The 27,869-nt window shown below is 51.2% G+C and overlaps 11 protein-coding genes across 11 annotated transcripts; 2 read left to right on the top strand and 9 right to left on the bottom strand.

Moving 5' to 3' along the window:
• Window positions 1–165: 165 nt before the first annotated feature.
• Window positions 166–1,142, bottom strand: BDV17DRAFT_289938 (uncharacterized protein; the record flags this gene model as incomplete). The annotated part of the gene is made up of 2 exons (XM_073761780.1): window positions 166–696; window positions 732–1,142. The coding sequence occupies 2 exons, from the start codon at window positions 1,140–1,142 to the stop codon at window positions 166–168; spliced, it is 942 nt and encodes a 313-aa protein (XP_073617164.1).
• A 2,257-nt stretch (window positions 1,143–3,399) lies between these two features.
• Window positions 3,400–4,090, top strand: BDV17DRAFT_289936 (uncharacterized protein; the record flags this gene model as incomplete). Its single annotated transcript, XM_073761779.1, has 2 exons — window positions 3,400–3,610; window positions 3,681–4,090. The coding sequence occupies 2 exons, from the start codon at window positions 3,400–3,402 to the stop codon at window positions 4,088–4,090; spliced, it is 621 nt and encodes a 206-aa protein (XP_073617163.1).
• A 260-nt stretch (window positions 4,091–4,350) lies between these two features.
• Window positions 4,351–5,446, bottom strand: BDV17DRAFT_259406 (glutathione S-transferase family protein). Its single transcript, XM_073757434.1, has 2 exons — window positions 5,162–5,446; window positions 4,351–5,097 (listed from the first exon to the last, which is right to left on the bottom strand). Exons 1-2 carry the CDS (start codon window positions 5,312–5,314, stop codon window positions 4,525–4,527), a joined length of 726 nt encoding a protein of 241 aa, XP_073617162.1. The 5' UTR covers window positions 5,315–5,446; the 3' UTR covers window positions 4,351–4,524.
• A 621-nt stretch (window positions 5,447–6,067) lies between these two features.
• BDV17DRAFT_289934 (putative DSBA family oxidoreductase) lies at window positions 6,068–7,049 on the bottom strand (the record flags this gene model as incomplete). The annotated part of the gene is made up of 5 exons (XM_073761778.1): window positions 6,068–6,490; window positions 6,579–6,703; window positions 6,771–6,811; window positions 6,876–6,954; window positions 7,013–7,049. 5 exons carry the CDS (start codon window positions 7,047–7,049, stop codon window positions 6,068–6,070), a joined length of 705 nt encoding a protein of 234 aa, XP_073617161.1.
• Window positions 7,050–7,860: 811 nt separating this feature from the next.
• BDV17DRAFT_289933 (Rieske (2Fe-2S) protein) lies at window positions 7,861–8,409 on the bottom strand (the record flags this gene model as incomplete). Its single annotated transcript, XM_073761777.1, has 2 exons — window positions 7,861–8,112; window positions 8,161–8,409. 2 exons carry the CDS (start codon window positions 8,407–8,409, stop codon window positions 7,861–7,863), a joined length of 501 nt encoding a protein of 166 aa, XP_073617160.1.
• A 5,132-nt stretch (window positions 8,410–13,541) lies between these two features.
• On the bottom strand, window positions 13,542–15,576 carry BDV17DRAFT_45462 (SGNH/GDSL hydrolase family protein). Its single transcript, XM_073764541.1, has 10 exons — window positions 15,172–15,576; window positions 15,087–15,093; window positions 14,991–15,027; window positions 14,886–14,938; window positions 14,710–14,831; window positions 14,635–14,653; window positions 14,405–14,588; window positions 14,296–14,355; window positions 13,994–14,230; window positions 13,542–13,929 (listed from the first exon to the last, which is right to left on the bottom strand). Exons 1-10 carry the CDS (start codon window positions 15,380–15,382, stop codon window positions 13,624–13,626), a joined length of 1,236 nt encoding a protein of 411 aa, XP_073617159.1. The 5' UTR covers window positions 15,383–15,576; the 3' UTR covers window positions 13,542–13,623.
• A 221-nt stretch (window positions 15,577–15,797) lies between these two features.
• BDV17DRAFT_45455 (uncharacterized protein) lies at window positions 15,798–17,137 on the bottom strand. The gene has a single exon (XM_073764540.1). The coding sequence runs from the start codon at window positions 16,788–16,790 to the stop codon at window positions 16,002–16,004; it is 789 nt and encodes a 262-aa protein (XP_073617158.1). The 5' UTR covers window positions 16,791–17,137; the 3' UTR covers window positions 15,798–16,001.
• A 781-nt stretch (window positions 17,138–17,918) lies between these two features.
• BDV17DRAFT_259387 (oxygenase MpaB family protein) lies at window positions 17,919–18,842 on the bottom strand. Its single transcript, XM_073757433.1, has one exon. It carries the CDS (start codon window positions 18,589–18,591, stop codon window positions 17,938–17,940), a length of 654 nt encoding a protein of 217 aa, XP_073617157.1. The 5' UTR covers window positions 18,592–18,842; the 3' UTR covers window positions 17,919–17,937.
• Window positions 18,843–19,943: 1,101 nt separating this feature from the next.
• BDV17DRAFT_289929 (amino acid permease/ SLC12A domain-containing protein) lies at window positions 19,944–21,538 on the bottom strand (the record flags this gene model as incomplete). The annotated part of the gene is made up of 2 exons (XM_073761776.1): window positions 19,944–21,096; window positions 21,192–21,538. 2 exons carry the CDS (start codon window positions 21,536–21,538, stop codon window positions 19,944–19,946), a joined length of 1,500 nt encoding a protein of 499 aa, XP_073617156.1.
• A 746-nt stretch (window positions 21,539–22,284) lies between these two features.
• Window positions 22,285–24,967, bottom strand: BDV17DRAFT_297781 (uncharacterized protein; the record flags this gene model as incomplete). The annotated part of the gene is made up of 8 exons (XM_073763564.1): window positions 22,285–23,043; window positions 23,095–23,270; window positions 23,329–23,602; window positions 23,670–24,214; window positions 24,268–24,396; window positions 24,453–24,664; window positions 24,735–24,857; window positions 24,918–24,967. 8 exons carry the CDS (start codon window positions 24,965–24,967, stop codon window positions 22,285–22,287), a joined length of 2,268 nt encoding a protein of 755 aa, XP_073617155.1.
• Window positions 24,968–25,649: 682 nt separating this feature from the next.
• Window positions 25,650–27,155, top strand: BDV17DRAFT_297780 (flavin monoamine oxidase family protein; the record flags this gene model as incomplete). The annotated part of the gene is made up of 3 exons (XM_073763563.1): window positions 25,650–25,973; window positions 26,024–26,324; window positions 26,392–27,155. 3 exons carry the CDS (start codon window positions 25,650–25,652, stop codon window positions 27,153–27,155), a joined length of 1,389 nt encoding a protein of 462 aa, XP_073617154.1.
• Window positions 27,156–27,869: the final 714 nt, after the last annotated feature.

Below are 27,869 nucleotides of genomic sequence, written 5' to 3'. Positions count from 1 at the left end.
CTATGCCTCGGGGGCTTCGCCTTCCAATATGGCTGGATGAGACTTTAGTTAGTTTGACATTCCTTGAGCACGTCTAGTATCTTCAATTGTCACAGTTTTTGCTTTATTCGTTGACACATCAAGGTGCCCCGTTGAAACCTATAGAACATGATATATACTACGTATCTAAGACCCCGCGTCAAATGGATTCTCAACAAAAACCCACTCCCGCCCCATCTCATCCCACTGAATCTGCGGATAAAGCTCCACACATCTTTTCAACGCTGAGTAAAGACACCCCGGCCCCTCATCCGCCCTCATATTACTGACGATACTGTACATTGGGTGCACGCCCCACGTATCCCAAATACTTATCACCCTTTCCTCAAACGCCATAGACGGATTCTTATAATCATGTGTCTCGCAGTCCCCTATGTAATGGTTATACCGAGGTAAAAGGAGAATCGTTATGGCTTTATCGCGGACTTCGTTGGTGACAAGGGATAAAGCTTCGGTGACTATACTTATTTTGTGAATGTAGAGTTGGACATTTATAAGGTGGTCCATCGGGGGTCTGTCTAGGAGTGTTGCGACTCGTGCCAGGTCTGACTTGTGCGTGGCGTTGAAGAGGGCGTCCAACAGGAGGGCGAGCACGTCCGTGCTGCCGGCGGCTGTGGAGGTGTAAATGGGGCCTTCGAGGAAGGAGTGTGTTATTATCTGCATTTGGCGTTCAGGGAGAATATTTCTGTAACCACGGTGACATCGTCGAATTCAGCTGCGGCGTTTAGAGCGTGGTGCATGAAGACCGTGCGGTATTTTTCACTCGTCCAGGCCCGAACCCGGCTAAAGAGGTCGTCGATTATTTGCTGGTAAAAGCTAACTGTAATTCTCAGATGTTCGTCCTCTGATCTTCTCTTCTCCTCCAACGCAACGTGAATTGTCTTCATGGTCTCCGCTACCAAGTTAATGCTGGGGGCTTCCTGGAAAAGGCTTTCCGCCAGCGTCGTGTAGAGCGTTGCACTCCCGGACTCGGCGGCTTCGTACATCAGAGCTGCTTTGGCGTAGGAAAATTCTTGTGGCATTGCTGTTTCTGCGAGGAGTGCTTCGATGTCGGCGGGTTCAGGGTAGAGGGGAAGGTTATCCCAGATTGGTGACTCGGACATCTTGCACAGTAGGAGTTATTTCTGGCTTTGGTAATAGCTTGGTGAAGCTTTGAAGGCCAGGCGTCGGTGTATGAGCGACCTAGGGCGAAGTATGTGTGTGAATATAGATCATAGTACCCTTCCATCATGGGCAAAGCGCTTTGTTTTAAGCGCCAAAGGAATGTCCATTGTTCAGTGGAAGAAAGATACTGTCTTGTTCCTGATCAAAGTAAAGCATAATGCAACACAAATGAAAGGCCCAAAGGCTCGAGAAGGAGGAGGAAAAGAGACAAAATGTCTGTGGGCGCCAACGCTACAAACCCAAAGTTCAGTCGTAGTTGTCATTATATAGGAGCCCGACGAAAGAACGGTTAGTGCTATTTTGTCTGCCCCGATGCATACCCGCCACCTATTGCACCAATCTAGTCTCCCAATATTCACTAGAAAATCTACTAGCCACCGAGTAGCTAGTAGATGCGAGCGGAAAAACCACCTGGGGCTATTTAACAGATGAGACCAGCTTATTTGTGACGTTCCTCAGCTTTAATATACCACAGTTATAGGAATCATATATCTCCCATCATTCCTAACACTCCACCGTTGGAAGCTCCAAGCGATAACGCTGAGTATACTCCATTGTCGGAACAGGTCCCTCCCACTCATAGCGCTGTCTGCTCATTCCACTCCGTGATACGATCATCAACAAGGCGCGCACACAGGCTATGATAGCGTATGTCGGTGACAATTGGATAGCTGCTGTGCGCATATACAAGTTCCATACACTGCTCAAGCGTCAACGTGTTGTAGACTTCATCAGCCTTATCAGTGAACGCCCTAGTTGGACCCATCCCCTCGCAGGCTTCAATGGCGCCAACAAACTCAAGGACAGACCCGAAGAGAGAACTCTTTACTGTATCGTCTTTCGCCTGCTCCATTGCCAAGGCCATAACGCCGGCTCGCTCCATGCGCAGCTGCATGGCGACCTTCTCGTGCCCGTCGTCGAGGTTAAGCCTACTGGCGAGTTCAGTCTGGTCAGCGGGTTTGTATCGACATAGATCCTCGACTATGGCAATTACAAGCTCAGGCAACTGGCCTTCAACCTTAACAGCGATTTAAAATCGTCATGTTAGTGCTTAAAAGCAGCATTCCACTTTGCCATTGCTGACTACGTCAACTGACATGCTCGCTTAACAATTAGAATACCCGGGCTGTTGCCTCTGCGACTGCTTTCGCAAATTAGTCGTTCACTTCTATTCTGCCCTCTTGTTTTACCAAGTACGGCTGCCTGGGCGACTACTTATCATGTCTTCCAAAATTGCGAGCATCAGAACGGCCGTCACTCGTTCTGCGGTGTCGGCCATTTAGATTGGTATCTAGTCTTATTCAAATGTTTGCCACTCTGTATGTACTTCCACAGCGTATGACCCAAGCGGTTGTAGCAAATTCACAGAAATGGGTCTCATCATCAGCTTTGCAGGTGGCGGTGGTCTCGGGACATGTACTGTCAACACATAAGCACTGGGACATTTTTCTTCCAATGAGACAAAGATATCGGATCCACGAAGGCAAAGTCTGTAATAGGTCGCTCCGCTAAGTAAGATTCCTGATTCTTGCTGCGATACCCTGCTATTTCTGGATACCCTGCAACAGTTCCCGTCGAAAAGAAAGTTCTTCAGGACTCTCGTACTATATTCGATCCGCCCATCTACAAGCCACTCTAGCATGAAAGGATTCGAACGACAAGAAACGCAAAATTTGAGGCCAAGACGCTTCCCCGCAGTAGACAACGCCCAATCCCATTCAAAAACGATTGAAACGTCCCCGAGCACGGATTGAGCTGAACGCCTTGGCTTGGGGGAGCTGACTGGGACACAGTTTACCCCCACTCGTCCCCGAAGCGTCAAGCACAGCTTGTAGTCACGTATCACGAGAAGGTCAGTGATTCTGCTGCTTGAGACCTATTTCACTCGACGTCTGAGTTCCTGACGAAAGCAATCGTGGTAGATCGCCAAAGGAGCTTAGGTGATAGGTGATATAGTGAAAGGTATCGACCTCCTATCATGTGTCCAACCAGACAGGGTCGGGTGAGTGTTACACGATCCCTACTCCAGCGAGAACTATAAAAGCCACCTCTCCACTCGGACTCCCTCGTGCCTTCTCATTGCATCCTATCCTTCCTCTATCTGCCAACAACACACAGTTAAAATATTACTTCCGAGTCTGCTCTTAACCAGAAGCCCCTCGACCATATCTCCAATTTTCATCAGGCCAAGCCAAGATGACCTCTCTGTACGGCACCAGCGAGTACAGCGTCGGCTGGATAACCGGCACATCTCGCGCAGCAACAGCCGCACTTGCAATGTTCGACGAAAGCCGCTTCATGACGGAGGTCCCCACCGGTGACAAGAACACCTACTTCATTGGAACCATTGACCCCTCAGCATTGTCACCACCATTCAAGGCATGCCAGGGTTATTATCTCGGTTGGCGTGGGTTTCGGCAGGCCGGAGTATAAGGACGCTCAGGGTCTTATAATGCAAATGGTGCCAAGATTTATAGCACTCCAGACGCCGTCGACCTGCATTGGACCCGGGAGCCTTACTCGAGCCTATTTACGAAGCTGCAGAGCGATTATGACGAATCAGGCGCTCAGCAGTAAGGTCGCCGGGATTATTGACGACGCGGTCAAGAAGGGCCCGAAGCTAGGTACTGAAGACCAAGGAGGCGACAGCTGGGTTCGACCCGATGCCTCAGCCGACCGACTATTCCGCGCCGACTATAACCATGTTGACGACAAGGCCCTGTATGAGTACTGTTCGAACTGCGACCCCAGCTGCGAGATCACCAGGGACAACCGTCAAGGCTACGGCCCTGCGATCCACTGCGGCATAATTGCGTCGTTTAACTTCCAATCTGATGACACGAGTGTCCGCAATACCCTCAAGGATATAAGGTGCCTCTTGCTGTGAGAATGAGGCTTTCAATCTCCGCGAGAAATTTCCTGGTGTTGTTATTCGTGGGGTCGCGAACTACGGCGACTCCCATGCTAACAACAAATGGAGGGCGTATGCTGACACTACAGCGGCTGCTTTTCGCCGGCAGCCGCTTCTTGCTACCCCGGTTGGAGCAAATAAAGAGTGAGCCGCTTGCAACGACCCGGTGGTTCAAGTAGGAATAGTGAAGCCGGGTTAAAAGGGTTGTAGGTTTGGACGGGAAGAATTCAGCGGTAGCAAGTCAGATATTGCTCCATTCCGTTCGTTTATTGACGAGACCACAAAGCTACCACATCATGTTTTTGAGAATGCGTGGTTCTTGAATAGCTCAGCGAGTCAATCACAATGTAAAAGCACATCAACAGTCTCATATGTCATAGATATACCTAGTTGGAGCCCGATCAACCAACTCAATGCTTAGCAGCAGCCTTCCACTTCGCCGCCGTCCTAGTCCCAACATTCTCCTCATTCCAAATAAAATTCACACTCTCCTGCTTAACAACCTCCTGTGCCCACTTATAGAACCTAGGAACCCTCTCCTCAAGCAAATCCGGCAAATTCGAACTCAAAAGCCCATACTGCGGCTTATACAAGCTCAACAACCTCAACAAAAACGATCCCGTCAAAACCTCCACCTGGGTTAACTTCTCCGCACCACGGAAGAACGGTCCGGATCCAGTCTCAGAACCATCAGGGTACAGCAACCCCTCAAGGTTATTCTTCTCGATCGCAGTCACGAGCGCCTCGGTTGCGGCAGCGCGCTCTTCTTCGGTAGCGGCCTTTTGCGCCGCAAAGGCCTGCGACCAGACCTTGGAAAAGAACGTATCGACGAAAAAGGAGATGTGGGCGCGTTGGATCGCGCCGGAGGGTGTGTTGCTGGGGGGCACGAGGTGGGAGGGGTGCGCGTCTGCGAGGAGTTGGGCGACGATGGCAGATTCGGGGATTATGGTGCCATTGTAGGAGATTGTGGGGACGAGGCCGCGCTGTTTTAAAGCTAAGTCAACAGGATGGTTGGGGGGGTGGTTAGGATGAAGGGGAGGTGCGCACCGGGTTCACTTCGAGATACCACGGCTCGCGCGGCTTGTCGAGGTCGATTATGACTTCTTCATACTGCAGCCCGAGCTCCTTGAGGGCGATGTGGGCGCGGTGTGCCCAGGGGCAGAGGTGGTTTGTGTAGAGGATGATCTTTGGTGCGGCCATGGTTGAGTCTCCGTATCGGGCAGTTGTTGGAATCAAGTCAGCGATAATTTTCTGGAGGGGTCAAGCGAATTATAAGTCCCGTCCAGCCCGATCAGCAGTGGATTTCTAAACCGGCATTATGCGAGCTGTAGGAGAAATGATGACATATGTTGTGCTTGCTTTGAAATGCAGACACGCACCCCCCACTTTCCCCTCTTTGTGGGGTTCATTCCGGCTGTTGGTCTCGGCTTTGTTATGCTATCGATAAGATAAAGATAAGCATTTATCACTGGTGGAGTGGCAGTCACTGAGCTTGACGTGCTTAGCCCTAGCTGTGGTGTTATCTATGTAGATTGTATGCTTTTGATGTGCTTGCTAACCTGCTGTCTGTCTGAGCTTGTTCCTGCCCACTTCTGCTGTCGACATTACTAGGCTGACGCTTATCGAAGGAACGGCCCTATACCTGGAGAAGCAGAGGACAACTGACTAGCTGTGATGTGAAGGATTATGCCGGGGACATTGCAATGAGCACAGTCTCTCCCAATTCTTTTTCTGGCCCTCGATCGCTAATAGATAGTAGACCAAGACCAAGTCCTTCTTCTGATCAAGAAACTGTGCGTCAATCAGTAACGGTCACTGTATCGGTGCCTCCCCAGCAGCGTCTTAAGATGGCGACATCGCGCCCTGTCCATGATCGAGTTACTTCTATTATACGACCTTTAGGTAACAGTAACAATGCGCCCTGCCGCAATCAAAAGCAGTCCCCTTCCCTCCCTACAACTTCCCGCCTCCCCTCCCACCGCTACTCTTACCACCATCTTTGAGCTTCAAATCCTCAAACTCCAACCCTAAATACGCCCACATATAATGAAATCGATCACTCCCAAAGAACGGCTCCGCGTTCCCCTTCCCATCATGCACCCAGAACCACGGACATCCAAATGCGCCTAGGTCTTTGACAGCATACGCCGTTGTATCTGTCAGCTCCTTTTTGATTTCGGGCTTTGCGGCGCCCGCTAGGATCTCGGTTATTTGGGACTTGTTGAAGACGGTGGAGTTTTCCAGAGCGACGATTAGGTTATGGGGCTTAGAGATGTCGAGGTGTGAGTTCCACATTGTTTTGAAGGATGAGTGGAATGCTGCTTCGAATTGTTGCTTTGGGTAGTGGTGCTTGATGTATGTTAGGGCTCGTTGTGGCTGGAATCAATGTTAGCAGTCAGCACACCCTGCACACTTCCCTCATTCAAAATAAATAAGACTTGAGTATCATAATAGGTGGACATACAAGTAGCGACAAAATCGGAAAGAAATCCGGAACGCCAAAGTCATGTCCGAAGTAGCGCTGCGCGCGCTTGGTGTCGAATTTCGAGTACGCGGCTTTCGCGGGTAGTTCCCAGGGTGGTTTGTTCCCTTACCCAGACAAAAGTCAGGTATACTCTGCGGCTGGAGCTGTGCTTTGAAGTTAAGAGGCACTCACCGCTACCCACGTTTATACCGCCGAGGAAGACGGGGATGAACCTGTCGCGTTGTCGTTATCAGTGATGCGCGTGCAGATAAACGGCGTGAGGCAGAAGAAACGCACTCGAACTCAACATTCTGTGTCTTAAGGGCGGCGCGGTTAATCTGGAGGTAGTCGAACGCGTAGAAGCTGTATGGTGAGACTAGGGATGTTGTTAGAGTAGCCGCCACGAAAGTATGGGCGGGCGAACATGAACATACCGACGTCGATATAGCATTCGATCTTCTTTCCTCCCATCTTGGCTGTTGTGATCGTAAGTCAGAAAAAAGTGGTGAGAATATTGAATTGACGTTCTCCAGGATGACGCTTTGTCTAGGGAGCTGCCGAGCTGCCGATCGCGGGTGCGGGGGCACGCCGAGGCTCCTTTTTTGATTAGTCGGGAACCTAGGCACTTCAGGGACGTGTTGTGAACGGCGAAGGTTTTTTGTTACCTTGCAATATCTGTAATTGTTACTGCGTCGTATTTGTGAGGGACGGTGCGAGAAGGAAATTCAAGTGGGTTATTATTCTGCTCGTGGCGCGACTAAGATATATGTTTCCGCGCCGTGAGTGTCGCGCTGCTGGTGATCTGCTCGAGGCGTCTTGTTCATCTCAACACAATAATAAAGCCCACTGGCTTAAACAATACCTAATAAACCCAAGGACAGAGAGCAAATGCCCATGCAAGTACCTGCTCAAGGTTGAGTTCAAAAAAAAAAAAATATAGAAGTGGATTCGGAGCCAACCACGAACGCGGTGGTCTATCCTTGCCACGGCGTAGAGCAAAGAAAAGTACTTGGCTCGAGTAAACCCAGCAACAACCCGGCAAAGCGTCTGCTGCGCGGCTCCGAGCTTTTAGAGCTTGCCGTTTCAGAGGGTCTCTTGTGCTCCAGATGCACAGTGAAAGTCACATCAAGACAGAAACGGGCGACACTGTTCCGCACGTCGAACCCTGGCGTCGTTTCTCGATCGGGTGTGGCTATCGAAAGGGTCAAGACGTCGTGAGCGCAACGACGCAACTCGAGTTCATATCCTTCGATGACTGGAATTTCACAGAGTCAAGCCCCTTTTACCCTATTCGCTGCTTCCTCCTAACCCAGACCTCCTGATCTGAAGATTCAGCTCCATCCACCCCAGGCGCATCGCGCAGTTGCACTTCCCAGACCTTAAGCTTGAAGGTCCCGCGATCGCCCTTTCCAGAGAAGATATCAAACGACCAGCCATGCTTGGGACATGTAATGCCAGCACTCAATGTAATGCCAAAATCCTCAATGTCGAAGAGATCCCCTTGCGATAAAGGGAATGCGGAGTGGGGGCATTGCTAGATGGGTCAGTTTTTGAGCTACCTCACTAGGAATTCAGGACTTACATGATCGATGGCATGCACCCTCCCCTTGTACTTGAAGACAAGTACCTGATCTTTCAATTCACCAGGTAGGTCGATATTTGTTTCTGTTGGCGTCTCGTTGTTTGTGTGAGGGACCTTGAATGCCTTGCACACTGTCGTCACTTGGCAGGCCTCATTGTCTTCCGACACCTCGGGGAGCTGCGATGCAAGACAGACTCGATGCCAGGATGCATCTGGGCGTGATTGTCGGAAGATGCCAAAGGGGTTCATTGCTGTGGGGATAGAGAGAGGGGAGGATGCAAGAGGTGAATTTTATGTTGCGCGCCCATGGCGCTAACCTTTTTGGGACATCGGTTAGGGAGCGGGCCCTCCCGGCTGTTCTATAAAAAGATCGAAGTATAGAGGCAACTATGAGTTATGCCCGTCAAGGACAGGCTGGTTGCTGTAGAGGATTGCTGCTGAGTGGACGGTATAGTCAGAGAGACAGGTACCGATTGATTTCCTCGGTGCCGCGGTATCCTGCGGTATCCTGCAAACTATCAATTAAGGCAATCTACGGCTGCGCATGCGACTATTACGGACACTTACAGGTTGAAGTGGAAGAACCTATCAACGTTGCTGGCTATGGAGATAACATTTGACTACGTCAGCTGGAAATAGCTACTCTTTACATTTTTTCAGTGAAGCGCGCCAGATGGGGCTTCCAATCGCACCGACGGGGACATGTTTGCGCTCCCCGACGAAAGCCTGCATAGCTGAACAGAATTTTGACCTTGACCCGACGTGAATATGTATTCGGGTTGAGAAACGACAATAGTATCAAAATTAAAAATCTATGTCAGTCGTACCGAACCAGATCCAAAGTAGCCTTCTCCCAAAGCCGCTTCCTTAACCTCTGGTTGGAATTTTTGAACTCGATCAGCTCTCTTTCTACAGCATCCATAATCTCTCTCTCAACAAAAGCCATATTTCTGATCATTTTCTTGATCGGCCCATGCAACTTTGGAAGCGCCTCGTTAATAGTAAAGACCCTGTCCGTACTGTATCTTCGCCCCTGGTTTCCAACATCAAGCACCATAGAAAGCGCTCTATTAATCTTTCCGAGCGTCGCATTCCTATCTGAGGCGACATGGGCTTTGTACGCCCTATTTTTCCTATGATCTATGCGCCCGTCCCGCATAAGAACAAAGGCTTTACAGTCCCATACATGGAACTGTGTCTCGTGGGCGACCCGGTTAATGGACAGCCACCGGTCATGGAAAGTCTCAGACATCCAGTGAAGTTCCTCAACAGACTCCTCATCCGGTTGAAGGGCAGAAATGGTAGATAGAATTGAGGCGCGAATGTCGCAGCGGGCTTTGGGTGTCATGCCATCCTTGCTGTTCCCGTAGAATGCGAATAGATTCCAGCTATTCTTATCGTCGAGTTCGTGGGCCGTGCTTATGTGCCAGTGGGTGAGGTCGTTATTGCTTAGGTCTGAGGCTATTCTTCCGACGAGGTGCACGGCATCTCTGCGTCTTTGCTTATTGGATATTGCGCTGCCGAGATTGATTGGTGCTTTTAGGACGTGGTAGCCAAAGGTGTCTTCGCTTCTGGTCTCTTTTTTTCTTGCCAAACATGGTGCTAGTAGGTAGTCGAAATGATATGTCGCTTTGAAGGAGCTTTTGCTGCTTGGTGGGGCTGGCCTCGGGGTGATTATATAGCTAAATGACCAGATGATTTCGTCGCTCGTCAGTTCCAACATCAGGTCTTTCCTTCCCATTTCAAACAGTCTGTCTCTTTCGTAAGGACAGTCTACTCTCTAGAGTCTACGCCTCCGTAACGATTTGCGTTTCTATTTGCTTGAAGGCTGCTTCACTCCCCTAAATGACCTCAGACGCGGCCTCTAGCTTTCAATGACCCCTAGCTAAATGCTTCCTTCCACGCAATGTTACATGTTTTTGTTCTCTTTGTTGAGCGCTATACCAATGTTGTGTAACTCGAAAATAAGAGCTTGACACGCGCTTCTTTATTGCGACAAGTAGCGCGATGCTGGACGATTACCCCTCGACCTAGCCGCCTCGTTCATCCCACAAAGAACCTGGCTTTGTAATACTTCTTTTAGTAGGCGAACACATTTCCTCCAGCTGGCCATGCCTGATAGTATGTTTTACAAATGGAAGGAAGGCAATCTGCTCTAAATGCAAGGAATCAAACAAGATGGGAATGACGACAATACCTGTTCTTGCGTAGTGGTTGTATCTGAAGTCTGCGGTCTATTGATGAAAAACTGAATCGCGGAGGGTTCTGCAGATTTTATAGCTCCCATAAACTGAACATGTAGAATACTCAGCCTAGCGCCGAAAGCCCAGGGCTTGGTGCTTGTTGTTCTTCCTCTGGATTACGATTAGAGCCATTCATCGATTCTATTCTCCCCCTCGCAGAGGCTGCGTATTTTGCTGTCCCGGGGCAATAATCGCGATTATCAAAGACCGCCCATTCTAGCTCTCTATGCCAACTGTCTCATTTTCATCGCCCCTGTTTGTGCCAGCCACTGTTTGTCGTTGCTTGTAAGGTGATACAAGCTTTGTTCAGCCTGCATTATTTTCCAGCCAAGCCTTTGTGACCTTGCTCATTCCCTTGCCGGCTTCTTCTTTGCGAGTGCACGTTTCTCGTATCAGAATAACTAAAACCGTGTAGGAAGGCCGCAAAGAAATGGGAGAAGACTTATCCACTTTCATCATCGCAGGATTTTTGGTGTCAATCAAACCGGTGGCCATCATCCAGAATAACATGATAGGGCTGCAGCTTTATTGTCAAAGCCGGCACTGATTCATTCGGCTACAAATAACAAACCTACTCTTACCTTCAACAGCCGCTGTCCCAGCAAGTGATAAATCCATTTACTCAGGCTTCGGTGGCCTCCAACAGAGCAGAGAAAGCAAACCCCACTCTTTCTTGGCTATCTTCTTAAGTAAAGTAATTTTACTAGCCAGTAATATCACTGTTACTCCAAACGATGTAGTTGTAGTCGACTTCCGGCAAAGCCTTCTCCAAAATTTCTACATATCTACAGCCATTTTCGGACCAGCTATTACTACTAGGAGATGATGAGAGAGTATAGGGACCTTGTCATGCATATCAGGTTGAGGGCATATACAAAAATAAGGCTTCCACAGCACTTGGTTAATTTCTGTTCACAGGCAGGAATGATGCTGGAAAAGATATGAAGTAATTGCGTCCCGACTCTGATTTGAATTTGGTTTTATAAACGAATGACGAAGCCAACTCTCCGAGGGACAGGGCGTGATTAAAATAATTCCAATATCACATCCCGAGTTCTTTCGAATAATAATAACAAAAACAACAGTAAAAGCATCCATGAGTAGAGTATCAAATCCCTGAGCCGAAAGATGAAGAGATTCTGGCCCAAACTCACTCAGAAAGGGCCCTGGGTTGCTCAATAGGGACTTTCCTTTTAGCACTTGCCTGGTGCACCCACCGGAGTGAGTTTTGGACTCTGTTCATGCGAGGTGAACTTCGTTTGGCATCTATTTTTGAGGTCCCTTCTTGGATAACTCTCGAGAAGCTATCCGAGACATCGCTTCAGCCATCGCTTGGGATGTTCGCCGAGATCCTCTCTTTTCAGCTTCAGTCGCCAGTCTTTCGTTTTCCGGAATCAATGGCATCTCCTGTAGCTCTCGTAGTAGGGTATTGTCTGCAAAAGCCGCATTTCCCTCTTCAGTTGGGGTCGGCGTGATGAACTCCTTAAGCGCCTCATCAATCGTCGACTCTTTTCTCTCTGACCTGCGCGTTAAGCGTGCGATGACTTTCCAAATGGACCCAAAGACCCAGGTTCAGGGTATAATGGCGTGGATAGCTTATGAGCCAGTTCTTTGATATGTAAGTGAATTCCTTGAATGAATCTGCGAGGAATATCATAGAAGATTTTATCTCTTTTGCATTCCTGGTTTGGCCAGGTCAATCCATTCCTGTCGACCCATAGTTCGTCATGTAACTTGCACTTTTAAAAGAGTAGTCGACAACCTAATGACCACTTATTACCACTTAACAATCGTCTTCCACACATAGCGTTATCAATCATAGGCCCAGTTATCCCTGACATCAGACGGGGTAACCCTCGTGGCTACCATTTCCCAATCTATAGTTTGTTCACTCGCTAGTAGACCAGTTCAACGTTAACTAGCTGCATCCAGGGTCCCGGAGCTGACAGGTGGTATCCCCGAACATCTCTGCAGAGAGGGGTTCAAGTCTCACCCTCTTGAAGATCCTCGACCTCTGTCTCGGCCTCCTACCCCAGGGCGTCCTCACCATTTAAGGCTTCGATGCCTTTTTCCAAAAAAGCCTTCCTCCTAGGTGTCCTCTTCCGCTGGGACTGGGTCAAGCAGAGTATCGCCAGATTGCCAGAGGAGGCCCTTATGGAGGATCAACTCCGCCCCCGCCTCGTAACGCGCGGCTTTCCCCTGCGGTACCCTACCCTGCCCTGTCCCGCCCTGTGCTTCCCTACTACAAGCTCGCCTTTGCGCAAGGACGCAACGGAGAGAACTGAAATGGAGTACGTACCTGCCTACCTACCTACTCATTCGTTCCATCTGCCGGGGCCATGAACGCACCTAATGTATAAAGTCAAACATATTTTCATACTATGGTAGGACCGGTCTAGCAAAGAAGCGTAGTCAAACTAAGCCATTTCATGAGCACATGATGGGACCTAATCCTACTCTCCCGTTCGATGTTATGCTTTCAGACTTGGTTTCAGTCATGCGTTGGCATTGGCGTTGGGGTCGGGCTCGCCGTCGTCAAAGCATGCAGTTGACTTTTTCTCCATTTCATCCAAGCAAGCATAGTACTATTATGCTTTGGTCTTGAGCGGCACTTACTACTCACCTCTTTGGTCCGGCAGGTAGCTACGAGACGCGGGGATAGATAGATAAAGATTTCATGCATGGTACAGCACGCAGCGAGAGGTGGGCTAGTTATAGAGGTAAGCACCTAACCATGTCAGTGAACGCCACCACAAACCATGAATCAATCTCACAGGCATGTGCTAGAGTGGTCCGATTGGGTACTACGCAAGTAAAACGTGAGCCGAAGCGCTGGTGCTGCATGAGTATGTGCATATGCATATTGCGTAGCATACCAGCAGTATGTAGTCCGTAGCACGAACCAAACCAACCCAAAGTGAGCCAAAGTGCTGTGATATGATGCAATCGTGTATCATAATGTACATAAGGTAAGTCTGTCTCCCCAGAACAGGCCGGGGCGGGCCATCTGAAATCTAAATACAACCTTTCTTCCCAGACCAAGATCTGTATATGCATATGCAATATAATAGCAAAATGTGCTTATCAGCAACCATGGAGTTTAGTTCCGGAAGCCTCGGGAACCGTATCCCAACAATAAATAAAATAAACTGGAACGGGAGAAAGGAAGAAAACCCGCAAACCGCGAACAGATAGCGCACAAACAAGCAAATAGCAGAATCTAATACTGCTCCATATCATTCCAATAAAGCGTGCCAGGCTGCATTTCGCCACGGGGATTTAACTCCCAACCAAGCATGAGATTCGTCCATTGTAATAGATGGCTGGCGATCTTGATATGTCCGACGTCCGTCGGGTGGTTCTTCGGGTTGATGTCGTTGTGGCCGAGGATTCCGTCGGTATGGAAGAGGTAAACGAATCGCCATTTGCGGTCCTTGAAGTGTTCGTAGACGCGCTGGATTTCGTCCTCGTAGATTACCGTTTGCTCGTATTCGTCGTCTTCTTGGTTCCAGACGCCCCATTGTGTCTGTATGGAGTTGCGTTAGCGATTGTGAGGGGGGAAGGTGAGTGGGTGAGGGGGTTAGGCCTACCATGATGACAATCTCGGCGTCGGGCCAGTGTTCGTGGATATTCTCGATGAGATCGACGTAGCCCTGGAAGAAGTTCTCGCCGGGGATGTTGTTCGGGTTGCGGTGGTCGTTGCCGCCCATTTGGATGATGACGAGGTCGGCGGGTTGTTCGGCCGTGACGTCCCATTCTTCGGGATCGTGGTCATACATCTCGCGCGCGCGAGAGCCGGGGTCCGAGGCGTGATGCCACCACCAAATCTGAGTAAAAGAGTTAGCCAACAGTTTTGCGGGGGATGGTAGACGGATCCCGGTGGGGAGTATACCATTCCATGGACACCACCGCCGTAGCACTGCATATCGACGAGACATGCGCCGGGGTAGGCCTACGCATCGTTAGTCGTTGTCGCGAGAGAAGGCGGATGGTGGACAGACTGTAATTCCGAACTCAACATTCCCAAGTCCCTGGGCGTAGATGAAGGACCAGGAGGAGAGGGTCTCGTAAGTGGCGTATTGTCCGCCGGTGAGCGATCCTCCAATAATCTCAACTTTTTTCTTGAATTGCGGCGGTTTTGTGAGGTGGTCGTCGACGTCAACGGAAGCACCGGCGATCTGGACTGTGCAGAGAATGAGCGAGGGACGAGTGAGCGGAACGGGCTACTTATCCTATGCCCCAGTTGGTGACTGTGATGGTTAGTATACGAGTTAAGACGACGAGTGAACTGGCAGATTCCGCATACCTCTCATCTCGAAAATGTGGTCTCCGTCGCCGGGAAGCTCTTCGTACTCGGTGCCCTCTCCGACAAACTGGTATGTAGCGTCGGCAGTGACGTTGGCGAAAAGCCAGTCGAGTCGTCCGATCCTGCCCAATGTTATAACAAGTCCATCGAATTATGTCAAGCCCGGAACGGAATACCGATAAGCGACGAGCGTTCCATCGCCGGTGTGTTCACCGAAACTGACCGCGAGCTAGACCATTGTTAACCACCGCTGCGCCATCAAGAATGTAGAATGTCCGTACTTTCGATCCGGAAAACTGCAACTTTATCCCGGGTGCTCTGATGACGTCCGTTAGTATCGCGAAGATGCGGTGGGAGGCAGAGGAAGGAAGACACACGACCACCCTAAAGAAAAAAAAAAATATAGTCAGCGGCAGTCCAAAGCGAAATGTGAGATTGAGAAATCGGCTGAGGCCGGCGTACATGAAATGTGTTTACTGTCCCAACGTCCCTTGTAAGCGATCTCGGGGGCATCGGCATCGTAGCTCCTCCACGAGGCGTCCAGATCGATGGTTGAGACCTGGCCGGGGTACGGGTCAAGGCGAGGCTGGCCGTTTTCCATGATGGTGGCTTGGACGCAGGCGCTCAGCGACCAGGCCAGAAAGGCCGTGAGCACGAAGCGCGGAGACCACATCGCACCGGTGACTATGAAGGGAGGGTGTAAAGCATGGAGGTATAGAGGTGTCAGGAAGGTGTCAGAGAGGACAACAAAAAAGAGACGGCACGGGCGGAGTTCATGAAGCTGAGCGAACCGGCCAGGGTCCGTCCAGTGAAGAGAGTCCAGAGTAGTGGAGGATTGTGCGGCCGCACTAGTGATGACGCGACCCGTGGTAGGTCGGCCTTATGGGGCGGAACTGATAAGACCCTCCGTCCTGTTGGTTAAAAGGGGCTGAGATTTGTCGCCTTACTGGAGTCGCTGGGAACTCATTTCCCCGCCACTGCAACGCTGCGGAAACCTGCCGCCTGATTCGTGCTTTTCCTCACTGGAATATGGCGGCCTGGTCCGCTAAAAGTAGTGGTCCACTCTGTCTCACTCGGCATCTTGGCTGAGACTCGCCCCTGACTAACAACTATTATTGCTGGTTTACATTAGTTGATATATATCACAGGATCTCCCCTTAATTACATTCAACAATTCAATCCCTGAAGGTGTTCGTGGTGGGGGACTGGACGTTGAGTGACAGAAGTACAAGTCACGTGACACCACGTGATGCTACTCCGCGGGCTCCACGTTCAGTTCAGTTCTTCGATCTTCAGATCTTCGAGAACATCTGCTCCCTCTGACTCCGCACATCCAGCTCCTGCGTCCACGTGCTCCTCGGCTGACTATACAGATACCAATAAACCTCCGCCAAATCCCTCGGCTGCATCAGATACATATCCTTGTCCTTGACCTTCTCCGTCTCGCCCGCCCTCTCCCACCGCCTCTTCACAACACCACCGACAATGTCACTCTCCACCGGCCCATCCACAAGAACATGCGCGACATGAACGCCCTGACTCTGAAACTCCCGCGCAATAGTCTGCGACAGCGACCGCAGCCCGAACTTGCCCGGAGAAAACGAACTCACTCCCGCGTTCCCGCGAACCGAGCCCGTCGCGCCCGTGAATAGGATCGTCCCGCGTTTTTTGGTTAGCATATCAGGGAGGACACACTTCGCCGCGAAGAACGCGCCGAAGAGGTTGATGCGTGTAAAGTTCTCGAATTCCTCGCTTGAGGTTTCGAGGATTGTCCGCGGAGTGAACCGTCGCGAGCCCGCGTTGTAGATGAGCACGTCGACGGGTCCCAGGTCCGACTTTATCGCGGCGAATGTAGACTGTAGTGAAGACTTGGACCGGGCGTCTGACACGTAGTACTTTGAGGCGTTGCCGCCGATAGCATCGTTGATTGTCTTTTGGATCTTAATGAGCTTGGACTCGGTTCGCGCGATCAACGCGACGGTGAATCCCTTGCTGGCGAAGTGGTGGGAGACGGCTTCGCCGATTCCGGGACCGACGCCGATGACCGCGAGAACGGGCTTTGAGGTGGGATTCAAAGACATTGTGGTTTAATTCGTAGAGCTGTGGGTGATCACATTACTGTCATGGAGAGAGGCAGTTGATATAAGGTCGGTCGGCGGGAGCCGAGGCTGATTAACGGGATTAGTATGCGCGATCCGATTACTGATCCCTCGGCGCTGCACCACCCTCTTTGTTCGGCTTTGCCAATCGCAACAAGGTTACGGGTATTTTTGTTCAGATGCTGTCGCAACATTGCGTCACATATTATGAATGTTTTTCCTAAGTTGGCTACCATAGCCCCCCAGTTGGCCCTTGGCGCCATGCCGTGACTCCCGTCCTGCTCCCGTCAGAGCGAAGACATATATCTTCGGGACTTAATCACATAGAACACTTGCGGATGAAGACATTATCGGTTTTTCTCTGACTTCTCCGTTTGTCTGCTCAACGTTATTAGATATCTAGCATAGATGCTCGCTAAACTTAATTCGACCTTTTTCTTTCTCCTTTTCGTTCTGTGTTTCTCAACCTACTATATGCGCCGTTCCACCAGTTGTTGTATCTGAGGAAGCAGCCGCCCCAAGGATAAGCGACCTCCCAGATTATCTCTCGCAATGCAGATGGAGACGGCTTCTGAGCTCTGTGAATCATATGATTAACCTCTTGGCCTGGAGCTGTAAAAGTTGGACGTATTGATCGCGGTGCGCTGACGCACGGTGAGCTTGCTACGGGGTAGAGTATGAGGTTTCAGCGAGGGAATAGAAACAAGGATCAGATGAACGTAGAGGAGGCGGTGCATGAGATGTATAAGCGCAGGGTTTGGGTGATGCCAGAAAGAGCATGGGAAGGGATATGTTGGGTATGTGGAGGGCCAGGTCTAGGACTTAAAAAAGGTCCGGTGGTGTACTAGTAAATAGATAGTCCTTCCTTCGCCGGGCAACAGATACCGATGAGCTCAGAAGGGTACATAAGTCTGGTGATGCAGAATTTAGATTTGCCACTGACTTCCCTTCCCTTCGCTGTTAGGCTGGGATGTGACTCGTGTAAATTATAGTAGCCCAACAACATAGCCGAGTAGTCTAACAAGATAATACTTGACATTCAATACGAACAGTACAAAGCCAAAGAAAATTACCAAAAAGTGAAATATAACAAGAGCTTCACATTCATATAAGATACCACCGCAAGGTCTCAGTTATTGCGCATCCTCATATCCCCTGTAAACCCCATTTCCTTCAACTTGCTCACCATAACCCTCCCCCTCTTCATATAATACCTCTTCGGCCACCTCCTCATAAATCCCGGCGTAAGCTTATATTGCAACAGCATAACCATCCTCACAAGCCTCTCAACTCCCGTCGTCTCCTTGAGCCCATACATCTGCCTCACCTGTGGCGGGAGACTATCCACACTGAACACCCTCGTCATATACATCAAGAACGGAACGAAGGGCCGGAAACCAAGCGGGAGGTTGGGGTGCATGATGTGCCAAAACACCTGTTCTGCTTCAGGGACGAGTCTGAGTTCCGTTTCGACGATCCGGTTGTAGTACTCCCAAAAGTCCTTCCTAGTCGCCGGCCATTTGTGAGATGGAACTTGCAAGCTCGTTCCAAAAATCGCAAACTCGTGATAAACCCTCTCTGCCTTCTCACCCTTCAACTCCCCAAACGCCATCTCGTAACTCTTAACCCAACCCACATACAGCGTCGCCGCAACCCAAAGCTGGAGATCTGGATCCTGGGCACGGTATGCTTCGTCGCCCTCACCACCTTTAACTCTAGCATGCATCCGATTCACCCACTCCCGTATGAAGTTCTTCTCTTCTTGAGACCCGTAAACCATCATGTACACGTAGATGGCCGTTTTTTCGGCGCGGTCGATTTGGCGTTTTGCGAACTCGGAATGGTTGTTTACGCCGCGGGCGACGCCCGGGTGCGCAATCTGGAGGAGGAGGGCGCCGAAGCCGCCGAAGGTTGTTATGCTTTCTTTTAGGATGGTGGGGAGTTCGAGGAGGGGCTCATTATTATTGTGGACTTGGGTTGAAGTGGGGATGGGAAGGGGGGTTTGTTTCTCAAGGTCAACCGAGTTGGATGAAGTTGAGTCTGAGGGGGGCATTTTGGCGGTTGTATGATGGGGTGGTGGTGAGATAGGAGTGGTTGATAGTAGTTGGGAGAGTAAAGAGCGAGATGGAAACGCAAGGAAAGAACCAGAGAAGCAAAGAAGGAAAGGAGAAGATGAATTTCTAGTGGCACCCGGATGTTCTCTTATATCCTCAACCTAGATAGACAACTACAACTACTTAGGGCACATGAACATGGAACATCCATACCTACCCCGCGGTGGCCCCATCCCCGTCTACTGTATAAATCCAGCATAATCCCGAACATAAATAATGCACACGGTATACATTATCAGTAGCTATACCTGCAAACTACATGGTTCATCAGGGTCTTATCCGCCCCGAAAGGATTCACCTCCCGGCAGGGTTCCGCGGCTGGCGGTCCTCGGACGGCGGCAGCGTTTAGCGGATGATCAGCGCGGAAGCACTGCATAATCGTGGATGATCTGCTCTGGAGAGGTATGTATTGACGCGGAATTATAGGATCAAACCTGCAGAGTACCCTGAAGATGCGGGGTTGGAGCTGGAGAATGCATGCATGTGCCACGACCTAAGGGTCTGGGGATGGATCATCCGACTGTGCCCTAAGCTGGGGTCGCCCCAGCTGCGGCCCATGTCAATGTCAATTCGCATAGAGCCACAACTACGGGGCACTAGGCTAGGTATACGTATTGCTTATGCAGGGTCCTAGTTTATAGCTTGTGGCCGGCGGAGGAGGAGCATAGTGCTATCATGTATAGGTAGTGTACAGTCGGACGTTGCGTTTTCTGCTGTTGCTCTCTTATTGATGGCGCAGAACTATTAGTAACAGCGGGACCATTTATCGTGTCTGCAGCACACGATGACGAAAAGACGCTGGCGTTGGCAACGGCGGTACAGAGTATTCAGTGGCTGACTGTCCGGTCGACAGACCCTCGACATCATCATGAGCGCCGATTTTCAAGTGGTGTACATATTAACCATAGATACACTAATCTAGCTGAATCCTAGCTCAATCCATCATCCGTGGTTTTAATCCTCAAATCTCGTGCAGTATAAGTGTCCTGCTCCACCCAGCGCAATGCGACACAACAGAAGTCTACTGCCCCTCCTCGACGCCGTTCGCCTTGCGCCTCAATCCGAGCCACTCGCTCATCTCTATCCAGAATCCCTTCGGACTGGTAAGCTGCGCTCGCTCATAACTGTCCACGATTCGTCTCTCCCAAACCAGATCCGCCCCATGGGGTTTGACAAAGCTCGTGCGGTGGAAGAGCTTCCAGAAGGTAAACGTAATCGCTCCGAAAATGACCATCGTATAGTTGGTGAAAAACTCGGCCAGATTCCAGGGACGGAAACTGCCATAGCCGTAGAAGAGTACAATCAGGCCTTCGCCGGTCGCTCCGATCCAACCTGCGTACGGCTGGAAGCGCCCATAGTAGGGGAACTGGGTGCGGTCGACGCCTTGAGCTTTGCATGCGCGGTAGAAGAAGATGTATGTGATGGCCATGGTGAAGTAGTTGATAAGGCCTCCTGCCGTGAGAATGTTGGTGAGCCAGGCGAGGACTTGGGAGGAGCCGTCGCCGAGCTGAAGCAAGGACAGCAACGGGAAGCACATGCTCACAAAGACAGAGTAGATTGGGACGCCCTGATTGGTGCATTTGCTCAGAATACGGGGAGCACGGCCTTCAAGAGACAAAGCGTACAGACTGCGGCCTGCGCAGTACATGTAGGTATTGCCGGCGGAAAATATTGTGACGACTAGCAGAGCGTTTATAACGTGCGGCATGAATGGAGAGCCGGACGATTTGCTGCCATCCGCAGTGTTGGTGATGAAAGTCGTGACCAGGGCCGAGTCGTTGTATGGAACGAGAATGCCGACACTGATGGCGCCAAGAATGAAGAAGATGAGAAACCTCCAGTACACCGTCTGGAAAGCCTTCTTCACGTAGGCGCGAGGATGCTTGGTTTCACCGGCGATCAAAGTCACATACTCGGGTCCGACAGTGGTGAAGCTGGCCATCCACAGTGACCCGAGGAAGCCCTCAACCCGACCAAGGTTCCCTGTGCTCAGGTACTCAGCCATCGGCCCAGGGTTGTTCCAGTTGCGGAATCCAAAGGCATCATGTTGTGGATTACCCCCGACCATAGCCACAAAAGTAAATGTAAAGAGAATAGCGATCAGAAGCACCTTGCCGCTAGAGCCCCAGAACTCTGCTTCTCCGTAGACCTTGACGGCAAAGATGCTCAAGCAACTAGAGACGAGTACTTAGTTCTGACCATCAGACGGGGGGGGGGTGTGGGAAAGAAGCAGGAAGGGAATAGGCAGGCGCGCTGGGTAGAATCATACGAATAAGAGACGATGGCAGCAGCACACACAGCACCAGCCGAGATGTCGTCTCTCCAAAAGGACAATGTCATCGACAATGCCGTGATTTCGAACGGAACAGTCAGCGCCTCGTAGAGGAAGAAGTTCCACCCGGCCATGAAACCAAAGGCGTCGTCGACCCATTTACCGGCCATCCGAATGAAGCCGCCGGGGGCTGGATGCAGAACTGTCATTTCGGCGATACAATTGTTGACACACGATAGGATGAGCGAGTAGAAGGTGAAACCGAGGAGGAGACTGAGCGGTCCGCCCTTCGCTAAGCCGCCGCCGATGTTGATGAACAGGGCAGTGCCGATGGAACCGCCCATCGCCAGATCTGGACCTGGCGGTAGTCGAGTCGTCGCTGGAGATGGTCGCCATCAGTGGGGGGGATCTCTTCTTTCGTTGCGATTTGGGTGTCCGGGACGTTATTCTCAGCGTCGAGAATGTCATCGGTCATATCTTTTTCCTTCGCCATATTGCTAGGTATTTGAATAGGAGTGTTTTGAATGATGAGGGGGTGAAACCGGCCGGTACCTGCCTTTTACATGGCTGTAGGGGGTGCACAGACGGCCATCGAGAATGTAGGGGCACCTTCCGTCCAAAATCTGGGGTAACCAACTGTCGTAGCGCTGGTTCGGATCGCATTTCCTGCAACAGGCAACCCCATAAGCCTTTCGCTTATCTGTAACCCCAGACTTATCGACGCGATAGCGACAAAGCGGAGCATCCTGGATGGAGATCTGCATGCACGCACCCCGAGGTCGCATCGGTTGGCGAACCCGAGCAGTGGGGGTTACACCGACAGATAACGTATTGAAATTGACTTCCGACAGGTTGATTTAGCGTCTGAAAAGACAACGTTGGAGAACATGTTGGTGATCGCTATCAGTGCTGTCCGTTGACGTCTATCTGAGTCGGAGCCCTAACTTTCGGTTCGCATCGCTGCATGCCGACGCTCTTGCATAGGTTCGTCTTCTCCATCGTGCTATCTGTCCAGTCAGGTACCATACACCGTGAAGCCCAAAAAGAACGCCCCTCTAGTCTATATCCCTTCGATCACGCTAGGAACAATTCAAATCGACTCATCCCAACTATGCCCTCCGCTCCCTGGATCCGCATCAAGCACGCTCAAATTCTCGGGATGACCAATCTGATCAACCAGCGAAAAGAACTCGTATGACGAAATCCCAATGCTGTCCAGGAAATCCATATTCGGCGCTTGCGCAAGCACAGACGGACTGCTCGGGTCCCCCGCCATACTCAGCCCGATCATGTCCGCCCCTGGACCCGAAACAGGTAAATTGTTGGTGTCGTCGTGCTGTTCCAGACGCAGGAAGTGCTCAGCCGCAGCCATGGGCCCAGGACCAGGATACGTATCAGACATGGCGGGGGCAGGCGGCAGGATAAGTGTTTCCAGCCCGCGGCGTTCAATCCTTGCAGCCAGTTCGCGAAATAATTTCTCAAGCTGAACAAGCTCCGACTTTCTTGCTGCAGCGAGTTTGTTGCCGCGCGCGATCATCGTGTCTAGTATGGTGTACGCCTCCTTAATATAATCCTGGCTTTCTGTGACATTCGGAAACAGGGCACCGGCCATCATAACGTGCATCGCGGCCGCGTATGTGAATTCCATGTCGAAGGGCAGAAATACTTCCAATAGGCTATCCTCGTCCATGAGGATCTGGAGGGTCTTCGCGGCAGACTTAATCCCCGCGCTGATCAGGGCGTTTGTGGGGGCCACTATGCTTTGCCAGTCCTCGGCCCCGTGGCCGAGCTTTTGGAGGCGCTCTTTTAGGACGGAGAGGAGGAGGGGGCGCGTTGCTACTATTACGCACTGCATCGCGGTCGGTAAGAATGATGAAGTTTGATGATGCTTGTGACGTACCTGGTGGTAGAGTAATGTGATATGCCGCGTCCCCTTGGGCATTGTATCGACAGAGTTCTGGAACCTCATATGGATTATTGTTTCAATTTCGCGTGCGTGGCCGGCGAGGACATGGAGGATTGAGCGCGTTGTTTCAAGGAATGTCCCCAATTGCGTCTTCGTCCCTTTGTAGATTGCTTCAAGCCATCAGCATCGCCGAACACACGCTCAATCATTCGGCCCCGGCTAACTCACAAGAAAGAGTATAACTCAACAAATGACTCAACCTAACCGAAAGCCCCAGCGTCGCATCTCTCTGACTCCCAGCCGTCGGTGGATCCAACAAGGTCGTAATATCGCTATCCTGCGGCGTCATAGACGCCCCCACGGAACTCGAAATGTGCCGGTCGAGAACGTATAATGTCCACCAGAGATTGCGGCACCGCGCGACGACTGCTGGTCCCAGTTCGTCTTCGGGGAGTTGTGTGTGCATCCCGTCCATTTGTGCTATGCGGATTGCGTGGCCGACCTGGATATACATCACGTCGAATGAGTTTCAGGATGTAGGGAGGGAGGGGAGGGTTATATATGCGTACGTATACATGCGCCGATGACCGATGATCAATAGAATAGAGATACAACCCCGTCAACGCCAACGCCTCAATAGCGACAAATCCACCCCGCGAAAGTGACGTATGATCTGGCATAAGACTCATCGCACGGACAAAATATTTAGAGCCGGGCGGGTCATTCGACCCCTTTGGCTGCGCGAGAAACGCATTGCCGAACGCGAGGACGAGAAGGAACTCCACAAACCACAACCTCGACTCAGCAACCTGCTTAATCGCATCCCCGTAGTAAAATCGATGTATATTCTCGATGAACTCCTCCTCGTGCACGATGCGGAAGTTATGGCCTAGATGGAACTTCACTGTGTTGAAGAGGTACATCGCGTGGTCTATTGAGGGGAGGTTACTGATGTCGACTTGTTCGCTGACGGGGACGGGCGTCCATTTTATAGGGTAGAGGTCGCCGTCGAAGAGCTCGGGGTCGCTGAAGTGCGTTTCGACGTGCAGTTTTTCGGCGATCATTAGTTTTAGGCGCGCTGTGAAGGACCAGGCGGATGTTGGGGCCAGCCAGGCTGTGATTGTTAGTGGGCTGTGAGAAGCTGGATATGGTGGAGGGGGCGCATACTCCAATTCCGCTTCGTCTTGTGGTTTTTCTTTATGATTCGAGACGGCAAAGTAAATGGACTCGTCCAGATCGTTCTACCTGAGTCGACAGGGAGAAAGGGGATCTCTTCTGGCTGAGAAGATATCGAGTCTGTAGCACGCACAATTAGCACCACCCGTCAGGTGTTCTATAGAGTGCACGGGTACCCTCAATATCAACCTCCGACCCAAACGCGGACACTGAAGTCCTCTTCACAGCCGGCTGCGCGTGATGTCTCCCGTGAGTCGATTGACTCTGGCTCTGAGTCTGACTCTGCGGCGTCGGCTGCTGCTGCGGCTGATGCTGATGCTGCGCCTGTCGCGACCGACCACCATCCCCAGCACCAGCACCAACCTTCCCCTGCAACTCTCTCAAATACCTAGAATCAGAACGCCTCAATGTCACAATCTGCTTCAGCAATCGCGCACTTGAACATACACAGAACGAACCTTTCAGGGACCATGACTTTGCTGACAGATTCGAGGAAGCGGCATTCAACGCGGCGCCGCGTGCAGTTTGCGCAGGGCTCTTCGCCGGTGCATTTGATTTTGCTAGTGCGGCAGGCGATGCATCTGCACACACACGTTAGTATGAGGTTGTTATGTGGGATATGTGGTAGGAGCGGGACTTGCGCGTTAGAAGTGCGCTTTAGCTTGCGCGGTCTGGTTGAAGGGGTCGCCATTTCTCGCGTTGCCCGTGGAGAGCAAAAATAGGGATATATGGTTGATATGGTATATGGCGCGTTCGGAGAATGATTAGAGCAGAATGAAGTCAGTCAGCCGGCCAGGGTTGTCGTTATCGCGGAGAGTCCGAGAGTCTGCAGTGCGGGGAAACTGTTCCCCCTTTTGTTCAAAGAGCCCGGCACGGCGACTGTATTGTCAGCGCCACGCTTGCATTCCTATTTGTCATGGCCGGACTATAGCGATCCAGCCAGGTCTGCCATTCTGGATGGTGACCTGGTGATCATGCTTGCTTGGATCGTGGCTGGGGGCTTCGTATACCACCACGGCCAACAAAGGACACGGGACACGAGACTACCTGCCTTATCTCTGCAGAATTCAGTTTTCATGGCTATCGTGCTGCTGGAAGATAGAAAGATAGCTCATCGACCTTTTAAACAATCACACCGCATCATGCCGTCCAGAACAGGGCCTGATTCCCGCTGTCCCTCTTACTGGCCGCTCGGCTTCCTCACCCGAATCAGTGGGGATCCCGAGATATACTTGCATCGAGCTTACATACCCGAGGCAACAAACACCTCCAACGAGCTTTATAAGGGCTCCAACTAAGCTGCCTAGCTGTTTAATCTCTTATGGTCTCCCTCCTTTACCATCCCTATTCTCTTCCAATAAAGTACTCGTAAAATGTTCGACCTCCTCATAATCGGCGCCGGCCTCAGCGGCCTGCAAGCCGCCCTCACAGCCCAAGAAGCCGGTCTCTCCGTAGCCGTCATCGAAGCGCGCGATCGCGTCGGCGGCAAGATCTGGAGCGTGCCGCTTGCTTCAGGACGAGGGTATGCTGACCTCGGCGGCGCCTGGATCAATGTCTCGTTGCAGCAAAGGGTTGGTGCGTATGTGAAGAAGTTTGGGCTTAAGACTGTCACGCAAAGGCTGGAGGGGCGGGCGATTATGCAGCAGGGGCTTGGAGAAGGGGGGAGGTTCGAGTTTCCGTTTGGGGTTACGCCTGATGTGAGCAGAGTGTACTTCCTTGATGGAGTGTTGATAGCTGACTCCGATAGTTCACCCCCGAAGAAAAGAAAAGCCTCGAGTCCATCCGCGACCACATCCAAGCCGAATCACTCAAGCCCGGGCCTCCAAAAGTCTCCGACGACAATGTCAGTCTGGACCAGTACGTCCGGGACCTGGGCGCGCTGCCTGTCGTAGTGAAGATGGTCAATCTCTGGGCGCAGGTGATGCACGGCCTCGAAGCGACAGAGTACTCGGCCGCCTGGTTTATTGACTACTGCCGACGGAATAGGGGGTTACTTGCCATTCGGGCGGATGATTCGAGTGGGGGGCAGCATTTACGGTTTCGAGATGGTATAGTCATACATACTCATGAAGAGGCGAGACAATGATAGCTGATGACTGACTGATTGACTGTTAGGAGCCCAGTCTCTAGCAACCAACATCGCCAACCTCATCGGCCACTACAACATCCACCTATCATCCCCCGTCCTCTCAATCCAAGATCTCGGCAGCCACACACTGGTAACAACAACCACAGGTCGCACATTCACAAGCCGCAAAACAATTCTCTCCATCCCAAGCACCATGTACAAAGAACTCAACATCCAGCCCCCCCTCCCCCAACCGGTACAAGAAGTCACAAACGCCACTGTCCTCGGCGACTACAACAAGGCGATCGTGTGCTACGATCGGCCTTGGTGGCGGGATGCCGGGTTTAATGGGTACTTTGCGAGTTATGTTGGACCTGTTATACTCGCTCGGGATACGAGCGTTGATGAGGTCAAGCATTACTCACTGACTTGCTTCGTGAATGGGAAGCCCGGCCGGGAGTGGGGGAGGCTCCGACCTCATGAGAGGCGGGCTGTCGTGCTAGACCAAGTCGCGAAGGTCTATGCGCCTGGCGCAGGGAAGGACAGTGAGGTTTACAAACCGATTGAGTTCTTCGACCAGGTGTGGCAGCATGAACAGTTCAGCCGCGGGGCATTGGCGCCTATCACGGCGTTGGGCCACTATACGAAGTTTGATGGTGTTTATGGGAAGCCCGTCGGGAATCTGCACTTTGTTGGGACGGAGTATAGTACTGAGTGGAAGGGGTATATGGAGGGGGCGCTTTGTTCGGGGGAGGTTGGGGCGAGGGAGGTTGAGAGGGCGTTGGGGGGCGGCGGGAGGGCGAATCTGTAGGTAGCGTTGGACAGGGAGTAGCTTCGCTATTACTTCTGAATGAGAACGGTACTGTATTGCCTCTCACATCTCTTCCGGGTCTCTACGATAGTCGCAACTGCCACCACTCTCCCATACAAGCAGGTGTGTACCCTATTCTTGGCAGACCCCCGCTCGGCTTCTCTTCCCGAGATCGACGCGCAGCCGAGGGGGCAAGGATAGGATGTCTCCATACAGAAAGGAAATAATATCTCGTTGATTTGCTAGAGATAAAGTCTCCTGAAAAGTGTGTGGGCAGAATATTCTCTTCATCTGTCCCAGAGTGTAATCGAAGCACTAAAGTACCTCTTAATGTGGGTTCGGTTATATATTGTTGGACGCTAACGCGAAGTGAAAAACAAGAGATTGAGGGTAACAGAACTATAAGACAAATGTCTAACGTCTTGGGCTGACAAAGCCTTCATAAGGAGAGAGCTTTCAGTGTCTAGACTTCTTGGGATATCCAACAGGAGAGGAGGATTGCTTTGGCCCGGGTAGATGGACAGAGGACGTTCTCTTGCTTCACTTAGGTGTGGATGATAGTTAATGTCCCGCGTTAAAGTCTGCGACAGCAGATCCAACCTTGAGCCTGTAAGAATGTAGTACCACAATGCGTAAAAATTCTTCTATTCGTTTGGACAGAGTGTTGATGAAAGCTACATACAAAACCAAACCGAAGCCGCTGAGCCTAATACA

Source organism: Aspergillus undulatus (assembly GCF_047715775.1).
Source record: "Aspergillus undulatus strain CBS 261.88 unplaced genomic scaffold BDV17scaffold_15, whole genome shotgun sequence".
Classification (NCBI taxonomy): domain Eukaryota; kingdom Fungi; phylum Ascomycota; class Eurotiomycetes; order Eurotiales; family Aspergillaceae; genus Aspergillus; species Aspergillus undulatus.
This window is presented reverse-complemented; position numbering and strand designations above follow the sequence as displayed.

Bases quoted from the DNA above. Each gene is read 5' to 3' on its own strand.
- BDV17DRAFT_259406 (XM_073757434.1), bottom strand. From the start codon at position 5,314: ATGGCCGCACCAAAGATCATCCTCTACACAAACCACCTCTGCCCCTGG. The intron at 5,098-5,161 runs GTGCGCACCTCC...GCTTTAAAACAG, and splicing joins GGTATCTCGAAGTGAACCCG to CGCGGCCTCGTCCCCACAAT.
- BDV17DRAFT_45462 (XM_073764541.1), bottom strand. From the start codon at position 15,382: ATGTGGTCTCCGCGCTTCGTGCTCACGGCCTTTCTGGCCTGGTCGCTG. The intron at 14,832-14,885 runs GTATTCCGTTCC...AACATTGGGCAG, and splicing joins GGAACGCTCGTCGCTTATCG to GATCGGACGACTCGACTGGC. The intron at 14,231-14,295 runs GTATACTCCCCA...TCTTTTACTCAG, and splicing joins GCGGTGGTGTCCATGGAATG to ATTTGGTGGTGGCATCACGC.
- BDV17DRAFT_45455 (XM_073764540.1), bottom strand. From the start codon at position 16,790: ATGTCTTTGAATCCCACCTCAAAGCCCGTTCTCGCGGTCATCGGCGTC.
- BDV17DRAFT_259387 (XM_073757433.1), bottom strand. From the start codon at position 18,591: ATGATGGTTTACGGGTCTCAAGAAGAGAAGAACTTCATACGGGAGTGG.